General features: G+C 31.2%; 2 protein-coding genes and 1 non-coding gene across 3 annotated transcripts; 2 read left to right on the top strand and 1 right to left on the bottom strand.

Moving 5' to 3' along the window:
• Positions 1–227: 227 nt before the first annotated feature.
• LOC105791562 (reticulon-like protein B5) lies at positions 228–2160 on the top strand. Its single transcript, XM_012619672.2, has 5 exons — positions 228–545; positions 1020–1200; positions 1304–1445; positions 1540–1609; positions 1691–2160. Exons 1-5 carry the CDS (start codon positions 338–340, stop codon positions 1855–1857), a joined length of 768 nt encoding a protein of 255 aa, XP_012475126.1. The 5' UTR covers positions 228–337; the 3' UTR covers positions 1858–2160.
• A 1434-nt stretch (positions 2161–3594) lies between these two features.
• On the top strand, positions 3595–3678 carry TRNAL-CAA (transfer RNA leucine (anticodon CAA)). The gene has a single exon. It is a non-coding gene; the product is annotated as a tRNA-Leu (tRNA).
• Positions 3679–5669: 1991 nt separating this feature from the next.
• Positions 5670–6681, bottom strand: LOC105791561 (probable membrane-associated kinase regulator 6). Its single transcript, XM_012619671.2, has 2 exons — positions 6055–6681; positions 5670–5948 (listed from the first exon to the last, which is right to left on the bottom strand). Exons 1-2 carry the CDS (start codon positions 6674–6676, stop codon positions 5941–5943), a joined length of 630 nt encoding a protein of 209 aa, XP_012475125.1. The 5' UTR covers positions 6677–6681; the 3' UTR covers positions 5670–5940.
• Between the last annotated feature and the right edge of the window lie 5404 nt (positions 6682–12085).

Genomic DNA, 12085 nt, shown 5'->3' with positions numbered 1-12085 from the left:
ACCCTCCCCTATGTGCCCCCACGTTCCTCTTACATCACATAAAAGAAAGAAAAACATTTCAGGATTCAATTTATGCTGGACCCCACCACACCGTACCATAACGCCGTCCAAATCTAAACGCCGTCAACTTCCTAGATTTCCGAATTCCCTCCGAGCCTTCAGGTTTGGCTCCAACCCTCAGGCTCAGACTACGTCGACGTTTTATATATTCCCATCATAAAACCCTACATTTCCAACTTCAACTCTCACACACCTCGATACTTTTTGGACACCGTGAGAATTGGAGACCGAGAATCCGTCTTTTTAGGGTTTGGTTCGGATTTTAATTTTTCTAGCAATGGCGGAGGAATCGGAGAGTAAGCAGTCGGCGGTGGAGTCGATGATGGAGAAGATCAGCCAGAAGATTCACGGCCATGATTCATCGTCATCTTCGGATTCGGATTCGGATCATGAGAAACCGGCTTCTCCTTCTTCCGTTAAGGCTAAGATTTATCGGTTGTTTGGAAGAGAGAGACCAGTTCATCATGTGCTTGGTGGTGGAAAACGTACGAACTCTGAACTCTCTCATTTCACCTTTTCTTTTTCCATTTTTTAATTTTCAAATTTTATTATGGAGATTAGGGTTTTATGCTTTTAATTTTTCTTGTTTTGTGGACTTGATGTAAATGAGAGTAAAAAGATAGTCCAGTTACGTTTAAAATGGTTTACTTGGATGCTATATTAGTGGATCTGTATTTTACTTTATGCTTTTATGATCTGTTTGATAGTTTAGAAAAATGCATTGCTGAATCTATCCCATTTTTGAATTTTTATTTATTTTTTTGGTTAATATAAAATAGTTGTTTTTCTTTGAAGTTTTGCTTGATAATAAAGCTATTAGATGCAACCTTAAAACATTTTAGGTCTTTTTCTTTTTTATCTTTTTTCTTGTTTGCATTTTGGGTGAATAGATTTAAAGCATAGATCAATACTGATGTTGTATCTTTTCATCTTATTTTGTTGGTAATAATTTGGTGCAGCTGCTGATGTGTTCTTGTGGAGGAACAAGAAGATTTCAGCTGGTGTCCTTGGTGGAGCAACCGCAATTTGGGTCCTTTTTGAGTTGATTGAATACCACCTACTTGCTTTAATCTGTCACATTTCGATACTCTGTCTTGCACTACTGTTTTTGTGGTCCAATGCTCATACCTTCATCCACAAGTAAAGTTTTACTGTCTTTGCAGCAAATTTAGTTGATTTGGTTTTTTAAACTAAGGTATTGTATGATTTCTTAAAGACTATAACCCACCCATTTTCTTTATAGGTCCCCACCTCGCATCCCCGAAATTCATTTGCCAGAGGAGCCATTCCTCCAAGTTGCCTCTGCATTGGCAATTGAACTTAACCAGGGATTGAAACTTCTGCGAGATATTGCATCTGGAAGAAATCTGAAGGAGTTCCTTATGGTGTGTTTATTTCTTATGTGTATGGGGATATGCTTCATCTTTAGTATGGGTGGGAGAATTACTTATGTTTCCATTCGTTGATTTGAATTTTCAGGTTATAGCTGCATTCTGGGTTCTGTCAATTGTGGGGAGTTGGTGCAACTTCTTGACCTTGTTCTATATATGTAATGACACTGACTTTTCTTAGTATATTTATCTATATGATATCATTTACTGAAGTTTATTTATCTTTTATATGAAATCAGGTTTCGTATTGCTGCACACGGTACCTGTATTATACGAGAAGTACGAGGATAAGGTAGACCCATTTGCAGAGAAGGCTGCGATCGAGATTAAAAAACAATATGCAGTATTTGATGCCAAGGTTCTGAGTAAAATTCCAATGGGCCCTTTGAAGGCCAAGAAGGTTTAACAAGGAAAGGGGGGTTCAGTCTCCACCTCTCCGGCAACATTTGGCTAGTTCTGGGATGTGGTTTTGTGTGCTGGATTCACATTAGCTAGAGGCATTTCGTCCTCAAATCAAATTGTTCACAAATGTTTTGGTTTGCAATTCAAAATATCATATATGAGTAAGAGGCAATATCAGTTGTTAGGGATAGGCCAAGCTTACAGATGGCACCACTATCAGGTGATGATTTTATTATGACATTTTGTTTCATTTGGATAACAATCAGCTTTTTTATGTATGCTTTCCTCCAGATTTTGTGCTGTTTTATGACCTTGTGTTGTTTCCTTGTTCCTATGCCACTATGAAAATTTCCTTATGGTTTTCGTGGCTACAAACAAAGAGAGAAGCCATACCTTTTAATGATTATATGCGGGAAACAACTTAGGTATAGTCTTGATATTTGGATTGGATCACTAGAAGAGACATCGATATCTTTTCCTTTTCCGTATGTCAAGTGGGTCTGGTTTTCGAATTTGGTTCTTTACAAAGGAATGAACGTGTGTTGTTTTGGCTATAAACTGGCGAAAGATCTCAGCAGGGAGGGGAGGACTTCAATGAATGGAGACCTCACTAACACAAAGGGAACTCGTAGGATGCTGGGTTACTCCATTTTTTGGAGCGTCCTGAACCTTTGGCTACCATCACTTCTCCACCAACGGGACGAGCAGGGTTTTTGCTCGCTCCAACTCTAAAACTGAATTTTATGTCTTCTCCACTTCAACTCATTTTGAATTCAGTTTTATATAAAATTTTAGTACTCCTAACTCGATCACAAAATAGAAAACTTCCTCCCGAAAAATATTATGTTACATTAATCTTTACATAAAAATTAAAAATATCTAAGAGCTTGTTTGATAACTCAGTGAATAAATTCAATTCATTGAAAATTAAAATATTGAGAATATTAAAATCCATTTAATTCATCTTTTTCTATAAAAGGATAAAAGGTTTAAGTACCCAAGAATGGATCAAATTACTCTTAATTTTTTTAAATTACAGTTTAATTCTAAAAAAATTATTTACAAAACCATAAAACTTAAAAATTAACTTCATTAAACAATAATTGATATTTTTAAAGCAATAAATACTAACTCCATTTCAATTTGATATTTAAATTTTTTAATAATACAAGAATAGTAGATGTAATTTAAATTTGTCCCTCCTCTAAAGTACATTTACCAAAAGATAAGTATATCATAAGTAGTTTGATTAAGAAACCTTTGAGATACATTCACCAGAAATATATTGTATGTAACTTATCATACATTAGTCAATCTTTAATTTTTCTTTTCAATGTAATGGATAGTCAATCTTTAGTTTACTCTTTTAAAAAATTCTTGAGACTATTTATCCTTTAAGTAAAAAAACCATAATCATAAATATTTAAATTAATTACTTTTATTTAATATTTAACAAACTATAAATTTATATTTTAGTAAATATCGATCATTTTTATAATTCAAATTCAATACATATTGAATTCAAAATTAAAATTGAACATATTTTTAATTTATCAAACATTATTGAAACTTAAATAATTACAAAACAGTTAAAACCTTATAAAATTCAATAAAAATTAAAATATGTAAAACCAAAAAGGAGAATTTTTGGTGATTTTCTCAACCAGGATAATGCATAGAAATAATTCAAGATTGATACATCTATTACAAGCTTTCAAGAAATATTTTATATAACAACAAAGTCAGGATGGCCGAGTGGTCTAAGGCGCCAGACTCAAGTTCTGGTCCTCGTGAGAGGGCGTGGGTTCAAATCCCACTTCTGACATTTTCCCAATGCTTTTTTCTTTTTGGGTCAGTTTTTTTACTTCTCTCTCAGTTAAGCCTGGGCTAGTTTTATTAGGGTAAACTATCAAAATAGTCACTTTTGTTTGCATTAGGTTACATTTTAGTCACTTATGTTTGAAATATTACGTTTTAGTCACTTACGTTATCATGTTGTAACATTTTAATCACTGAGTCGTTAATTGCCGACAATGGTGTAACGGTAAGTTGATGTGGCACGTTAAATCATCATTCAAACCAAAATTTTAGGTTAAATTCTACAATTGGTCCCTATATTTTTTCATTTTCAACAATTTAAAAATTTTCTTTTATGTTCTTCTAATTTTTTTTTTCATTCTCTTATGCTTCTCCCTCTATTTTCCTCACTTCTTCATTTCTTTTAACATAGTTTTACTATGCTTTCCATTTGTAACTAGTCCACAAGCTCGCCTCACTCGAAATATTTAACTTGTTCAAAAAAATAAAACATAGAAAAACTACGTTGAAAGAAATGGAGAAGGGAGGAAAACAAAGGGAGAAGCATAAGAGAATGGAAAAGAAATAAAGTTAAAAAAACATAAAAGAAAAAAATTAAATTGCTCCAAACGAAAAAATATGGGGATCGATTGTATAAATTAACCTATAATTTTGTTTGAAATGATGATTTAACGTACACATCATTACATGTTAACGTTAATGTAAACTAACGGCTCAGTGACTAAAATGTTACAACGTGATAACATAAGTGACAAACGTAACATTTCAAACATAAGTGACTAAAATGTAACCTGAGCCAAACAAAAGTGACTATTTTGGTAGTTTACCCGTTTTATTATTTTGTAGATTGGGCCAGTTCTCCAAGAATCAAACTATATGAATCAAAGACAGACTATGGCAATGGCAAGGAGTGGTAAGCATTGCTACACATTCATTACCAAAAAGAACGACATATGGCCGACATTTCCAACATGCAATGTTTTTGGTCCCCTCTCTAACGTAAGATTCCCATCCCTAACTAGCTTACTCACTTGTCCGGAATGTTCTTTTTTCAACCAAAACCATGATATTGCTTTTGACTAATGAAAATCTTTGTCAAAACTACCTGTTGGAATTTATTGTAATACTAAACGAGCCTAGTAAATTTCTTGACATTGCATTTAATGGTGGAGAATCTGTGTCTGAAAACCAGAAAGTGAAGACATATCTTGATGATAGACTAAGGTTTGTATAGGAGATCACTAGAGAAAATAAAAACTGGTTCTATTTGGACAAGGTCACAATTGTTTTATAGTGCTTCTTTGAAGGTATTAAAGAAGCTCTCTAAGAAGAAGACAACAAAAGTTGCAGAAAGTTGATTGCATTGACTACGGAATTTAATTTGTCCTAACATATATAGCTTCTCCATGTGCCCCTTCCCTGTCTTGTCTACCTTGTTTCATGCAAGAAACACTGGAAAGATCCTCTCTCTCTGTCTCTATATCAACAGTTGCGTGTGGATATTGGCAACACATCCTTTCGAACGTTCACACCAAGGCTTTTGCAAAGCGAGTTACTGAATTAGTGTTGGATTTCAGGTTAACTTATTGTGTAAAAATGATTGATTTTTGTCAAGAATTTTGAACTACTACTGCTGGTAAAGGTAACCATTGGAATTAATATTGAAAACTTTTAGCTCCCCATCAATGCTATATCAAGTGTAACATAAGGTGGGACAACTGAATTGTCCTTTCTCCATGTCCCATATATTGAAAAAATATTGGAAGAAAAGGCACAAACAAACATGTTTTTTGTTTAACTTTGGAACCTCTCAAAATGGTGAAATTTTTACCATCATCATCCAAAGATGTTCTCATTTCTTGTAAGAGAACAATGGCAGCATATAGTTTTCAATGGTCAAATCCCAAACTTCCATGTAAATCTAATCAATACCGTACCATTGTAGTTTCATAAGCACGAATCACAATGAGGGAAAGAATCTGTGATTCCATCCATGGATTGGTGTAACCTTATAAAACAGTTTATAGATATAATATGAAAGTTCATTTACATTACTAACAAGAAGCTGGAAAAAATCCATATCACATTAGTTTAATTCTTATTAGTTTAAAAGAAAAGAACCTTGCTGTCGTTCATAAACATCTAAGAAAGAAGAAGACACCTAGATGAGACAAAATAAAAAGTTGACACTTGATCAGCTTCCACCCATCATGCATCTCTTTCTTTATTCTGCTATCATCTTTTTTCTCATATTGAGATTATGAATGAATCATTTTTCTGAAATGAAACAAGGCAAAAAAACAACATAAGAATCTGTGATGTTTTCATTAAGTTTAGGGTTTAGAAATTATGTTTAGTTATTAACAAAAAACTTGGAAAATACCTATTGATCTTTTGCAATGAAGAACAGCCTCATAAATAGAGTTTTCAAGATGGCATGAAGCAGCCATTGAAGCACAAGGTGTAAACTGCTGTGGAGATGCCTGTGGTGAACCGTTCCAGCTCTTAGCTCTCCCCATCATCCTCCTCTCAATGTCATCAACCCTGGTACTTTTTCTCGAGCACCCTAGCTTATGGCACAAAGGTCTGAGATGTTCAAAAAGGCTTCTCAGGACTTTCTTTGTTGATTTCCTATACTTTCTAACAAAGCAGCAACCACTCCTCCCCTTTGGATTCTCAGTTCTTGAAGTAAAAGGTGGGATTTGTATGGAAATGGAATCTAAGGTATTACAAGAATCTCTCTTTGATGGATCAATATAAATGGGTCTAATGAAGCCATTGGTGAAAAGCTCATCAGCATGAATAATAACAGGTTCGGGAGTTTGAGCAGTAGCATCAAAATTGAAGTTCTGGTCTGTTAGAAATCTATTTGACGACTCTCCATAATAATACCCAAAAGATTCTCTGGGGGACTCAACCAGGCCATCTAAGGAGGTTTTATGGTCAGATAACCAACTAGAAGAAAAACTCTCAATGGCTAAGGGTTGTGAGCTTTCCATTATCATCAACCATTAATGTGTTTTGAATGGATTTAAAGAACTTATATAATGGGTAGCTTTGAAATGACCAGAAAACCATGGTGACCGCGACGGTATACATTGTCTATTCTGTCAAAGTCAAGCAGGGGACAAATGGGCCAAAGTAATAGACTGTAGCTTTTGTGTTCTTATCTGTTTTTCTTATATATATAGCTAATCCGTTATTAAAAGAATGATCTGTTTGTCAAAAATGGTTCCCTGTAAGTTACCCATTAATATCATTGAATTCATGCCTGTGATGAGAAAAATGCCCAACTTTTGAAATGGTGTCTTGGAAGATCCCTCCAAGCTTTTTATGCTCTTCCAGATTGATTTTACCATATGTATTGCTGATAGGATTTGAAACTATATAAAAAATGGCTAACTGTTTGACTGACAACCATGAAACTGAAGTGGTCGTTATACGCAGCAGGCAAATTGAAAGAGTCGGTCACAAGCGGCATTAGAAAAACATTGCTGCATATGTGTCCGATACTGATGCTTTGTGTTTTGAGTGCACAAAACCATGTCCTCTCTCATGCAAATGGAGCGCATGGGAACTAACAATAAATAACAAACACACACGTGTACGTACACAATTTTCATCAACCACAGATATACCTGGCCCTTTTCTAAAGACTAAACACATTTATAATTAGCAGTAAAAGTAACATGCATCATGCATGAGACAATTCCTTTCATTTCTACGGCAAAAAATGTGTCTCAAGAATAGGTACATCTGACGTTACGTAATTTACTAATTATTTTATTAGTCACACCAATTAAAAATAATAAAAATGAATAAAATAGAAATGACCGATTTACTTTTTGATCTAATGTACATAAATTAATTTGTTCATATTTTAAGTCAAGGGAACAAAATGCAATCTAACTTTTAGTATAGGGGCCTCTATAATATTTTTACCAAGAGTGGATGTAAATAAGAAATATTTGCACTCAATTTGAAGTAGGTTAATCTAGTTAGATTAATAATTTAGGGAGGGTTTGGATAGGTGGTAGGGTGTGATGTAGTGCAGTGCGTTTAACTTACTTTTTGTCTCACGTTACAATATCTAACCTCACCGCCACCGCTATTTTTATACTAACCGCAGATAAAGGCATGCCCGTCCAAACCCACTTTTAATAAATTCAAGTTAAAAATTAGAGTATAGGAATGAAGTTTAATAAAGTGAACTTGAAGAATTTGATTAATTGACTTCCAACTTAAAAGATACAACTTGATTGCGTGATGAGAAAATGAGGAGGGACCATTTTCCAAATAAAAAACAGGAATGCAATTTTCATACATTATATTACAATGCTTTTGATATAAGTGGGATTTTAAGCAACCAAAAGAAAACAAGAGAAACAAACAAAAGGTTAGAGTATAATTGCATGAGGTCTTATTCTTTCGTCATTAACCCTGCTTGAATTGTATATATGTAGTCTCTAGGTTTTTCAATTTTTTTAAATTTTAGTCTTAATTAATTTTGTGAGGTCAAATTCTATTATTAGTCTTGTACAGTGCATAAGTTATGAATTTAGTCTCTATTCTCCAATTTGACCATTTTTAGTTCTTACTGTTTTCAAACTTTTAAATTTCAATTTAGACCCAAACGGTAGCCTTTAAGTCTATTAACTAAAATAACGTAACTTTTTTTTGAATATTATATGAAAATATTAAGGTAACATAACATTGCACGTTAAAGTATAGAAATTAATTAAAGTATAAAAACTAAATTGACAACTTGTACACAGTACATGAACTAATAACAAAATTTGACATTTTTTAATATAAAAATAACAAACCGACATAACATTACACGTTAAAATATAAAACTAAATTGACAACTTACATGAAGTAATAGCAAAATTTGACATTTTTTAAATATCTATAGCAAAATTTGAAAATTCAAATAAATTAAAGGAATATATTTAAAATGTTATATGTGTGAAAGCTAAAAATTCCTAACTGAAATAATTTTGTAAGAAAAAAAATGGCTTAAAAGATATGATAAACAAAATTGAATTATGAAAAAGAAGTGGTATTAATATTGCTATTTGAGAGAAAAATGAAGCAGCAAGGGGTATTTGGGGAGGTACAAGATGAAGGCAGTACAGCATAAATGGAGGATCTTTACCAAAAGGCTATGCAAAAAAAAAAAAAAAAAAAGGCAAAAGGACAGGGAGTCCTAACTGGTCGGTCTATTAATGGATGCCAAAACCTTTCCCACCCATAAAGTCAGTAATAATGACAAATGTATATAACACACCCATTCCATGCAAAATATATCTTGACTTTGTTTAAACTATCGATTTAAATATTGATTTTATTGTTGCTGTTAAAATAAATATTAATTTTTATATTAAAATAATTATATTAATATTAAAAAATACACCTGTCCCTCCCCCTCTCGAGTTAAGAATAAATTCGAATGCATTTAAAATGTATGGACAAAAATATTTTAAAGAATAAATAGGTTTAGACAAGAATAGATCCGTTTAAAATATGATCTAAACTTGAGCTCCACATTCAAAGCAAGAGCTTGATCCGTTTTTTAGTTGTGTAAGATATTATATTGTTTTATCTATATAAATTGCATAATTTATGTCACATAAAAATTAAATCTCTTATAATATATAATAATATTTTAAATATTATTATGATGTAAACATTAAAAAATATGTTATGTTGACTAAGTATAAAGTTTTTTCGAAAGGTAAAGAGATTAAATTAAGAAAACATAGAAACGAAAAACAATGAGATAAGGAAAGGGATAATTAGACTCGAGTTGGTAGGCTCACCCCATACACCTGACGCTACTGTCCTACTTCCTCATTGGTACAATCAACAGTGGCATCGAAAGAGAACTTGGATAAAAGTGAAAGAGGAGGAGAGTCTCGTTTAGTATGATTTGCATACAATAAAACCCTAGTTAGAGAATGAGTCGCCTTATTTGCACCCCTACGTGTCCTACAAAACAAATGTGAGCCTAAAATAAACTTAATTTACTTATTTACAAATATGAGTGAGCTTCAGCAAAATTTGAGACTTATATTTTTACTTGAGCTAAGTTTAGTGGTATTTAAACAGCTTGTCTAGTTAATAAATAGATTAATTGAAACTTTAAAATATTTAATGATTAATTAAACAAAACTTTTAAGGAAAAATTATTAATCAAATTGAACTAACTTTGATTAATTAAGTCGATCTTCAATTGTCTAAATTTTACAAATATGTTCAACTTTTTTTGTCAACATCATCTTAAAATACCTAACAAATCAAAATATTTAACATATATTAAATTATGGCACACTTATGATGTCGGTAAATTTTATTTTCAAAGTAGCATTTAAGAATTAGGATTTCAAAATTTGGAATTTAAAAATAGTACAATTTGAGTAGTAAGCTATTTAGAAAAAAATCAATGGATTTGCTAAAAGTTTTATTTTTTTGGTAGAGTTCGTATCCGTTTTATGATTCATGTTTGGGGTTTGTGACTATTTCTATCAACAATGTTGTTTCCAAGCATTGAACTACACCAACACTTGTTTGTTGCTAGAGACTTATTTAGTAATGAATTTGAAATCCTTGAAAATATTTTTGGATTTGGCAAATCACGACTTTATGCTTTTCTAATATACCATATTGAATCTCATTTAATTTATTCATAATATATGCATTTCATTCTTACAACTTACATAATAAATGAAATCCAAATTCTCAGACGAAGCATAAAAGTTTAAGAAAATTGGATATAAAAACTAAATATGGCTTTAGTTAAAATAGTAAAGTTGAATTATTAAAATCATAATGTTGTGTGTTTGAATCCCATTATGTGCAAAAAAAAAACATTTAAGATTTTATATGAAATGACAGAATTACCTTCAAAATAATATTTATTACTTTGTAAAAATAATAAGCTTTTGGTAAATTCAGCACCGAGTTGAAGCCCGATCAAAGAGTAACATCAACTTAGTAAAAATTTTAAATGTTAGTATATATAGATATACACACATTTATAATATTAGAAATCCCATCACATATATATGCGTGTGAAAATTACATATTTAGAAACACATGTATGCGTTTAAAAATAATATACAATAAATAATGAAGCATCAAATTATTTTAAAAATTAAAATAGGTAAATCGTCGATTAAGAACATTGCACTCCATTTTTTTTATCATAGTAATGTCATTTTTCTTGAGTTGGTATTAAGTTAACTTGTAATACCAATTCAATTAACGACGATAATAGTACTAGAAATTCTCTCTTGCGTGTATGCAGGAGGAAATTGCGTATTTAGAATACAAGTATACGTTTGAAAGTAACATACTATAAATAATAAAATGTAAGGTTTGAAACTAATAATAATAATAACATATATGCAATATATATAGAATTAAAATTAAAAGGTAATTTAAATTGTGACTAATTAAAAGGAAATGTAAATACATCATCTTAAGAATATTAAATGCACTTTAATTATTTATTGGTATTATCATTTTATTGAGTCGTATAGAGTTGAGTTGTAACACTAATCCAATCAACGACATTATCGATAAGATTTACTCCACATCCATGATTTGGTTGAAAACAATTATCTAATAAATTTATAAAATAATAATAATATAGACACTAAATATGTGTTTAGTTCTAATGCTAAAATTGAAAGAATAGAGTTTATTATATTTTGAGTTCGGATATCATTACTTGCATGTATTTTTTAAATTTCATATAAAAATATCTTCAAAATAATATTGATTATTCGTAAAAATAAAATATTTTTAGTAAATTCACAAATAAATTAGAAAATTTAAATGTTAATATAGTTTATATAGATATTAACCTAAAAGTGAAATTTAAAAAAAAAAAAAAAAGCTGTGACTTCGATCGGATTTCAATTGGGTGGAAGAGTTAAACAGCCCTACGCACAGCCGCAATCTCAGGCCCATAAATTCCAAACTCTGTTAAGGGGTATGTCACAGTGAAAAGAAAAGGGGTCATCATACAAGCACAATTCTTAACTTCTAGACTCAACACTCCAACAGTGTAGACAATAGCTGTTGTAGGTGCGTGATAATAAAAATAAATTTATAAAATATTAATCAATATGTCACTTTTTAATATTCTATTTGTGTCCATAAAAATAATTTATTCAGCGGTGTACATTAAGGTTATCAAATTTTATGAAGAATTTATAGATAATTCTTTATAGAATAATGATAAGTGCTAAAAGTAATATGTTTTAACTTCATTTTTAATGTGTTTTAAATGATTATTCGATGTTAATTGTGAATTTTATACTATTAATCATTTAAATTCATGTTTTAATGTTTGATAGAGCACTTGGGAACAAAAGGAGCGAAAAACGAGTAAAAATCGGAGCATC

Source organism: Gossypium raimondii, chromosome 8 (assembly GCF_025698545.1).
Source record: "Gossypium raimondii isolate GPD5lz chromosome 8, ASM2569854v1, whole genome shotgun sequence".
In the NCBI taxonomy this organism is placed as follows: Eukaryota; Viridiplantae; Streptophyta; class Magnoliopsida; order Malvales; family Malvaceae; genus Gossypium; species Gossypium raimondii.
The sequence above is the reverse complement of the archived record's forward strand: the minus strand, read 5'-3'. Positions and strand labels throughout refer to the sequence as shown.

Excerpts from the sequence above, each read along its gene's own strand:
- LOC105791562 (XM_012619672.2), top strand. The coding sequence starts at position 338 with ATGGCGGAGGAATCGGAGAGTAAGCAGTCGGCGGTGGAGTCGATGATG. Across the intron at positions 546-1,019 it reads TGTGCTTGGTGGTGGAAAAC|CTGCTGATGTGTTCTTGTGG; the intron begins GTACGAACTCTG and ends AATTTGGTGCAG. Across the intron at positions 1,201-1,303 it reads GCTCATACCTTCATCCACAA|GTCCCCACCTCGCATCCCCG; the intron begins GTAAAGTTTTAC and ends TTTTCTTTATAG.
- LOC105791561 (XM_012619671.2), bottom strand. The coding sequence starts at position 6,676 with ATGATAATGGAAAGCTCACAACCCTTAGCCATTGAGAGTTTTTCTTCT.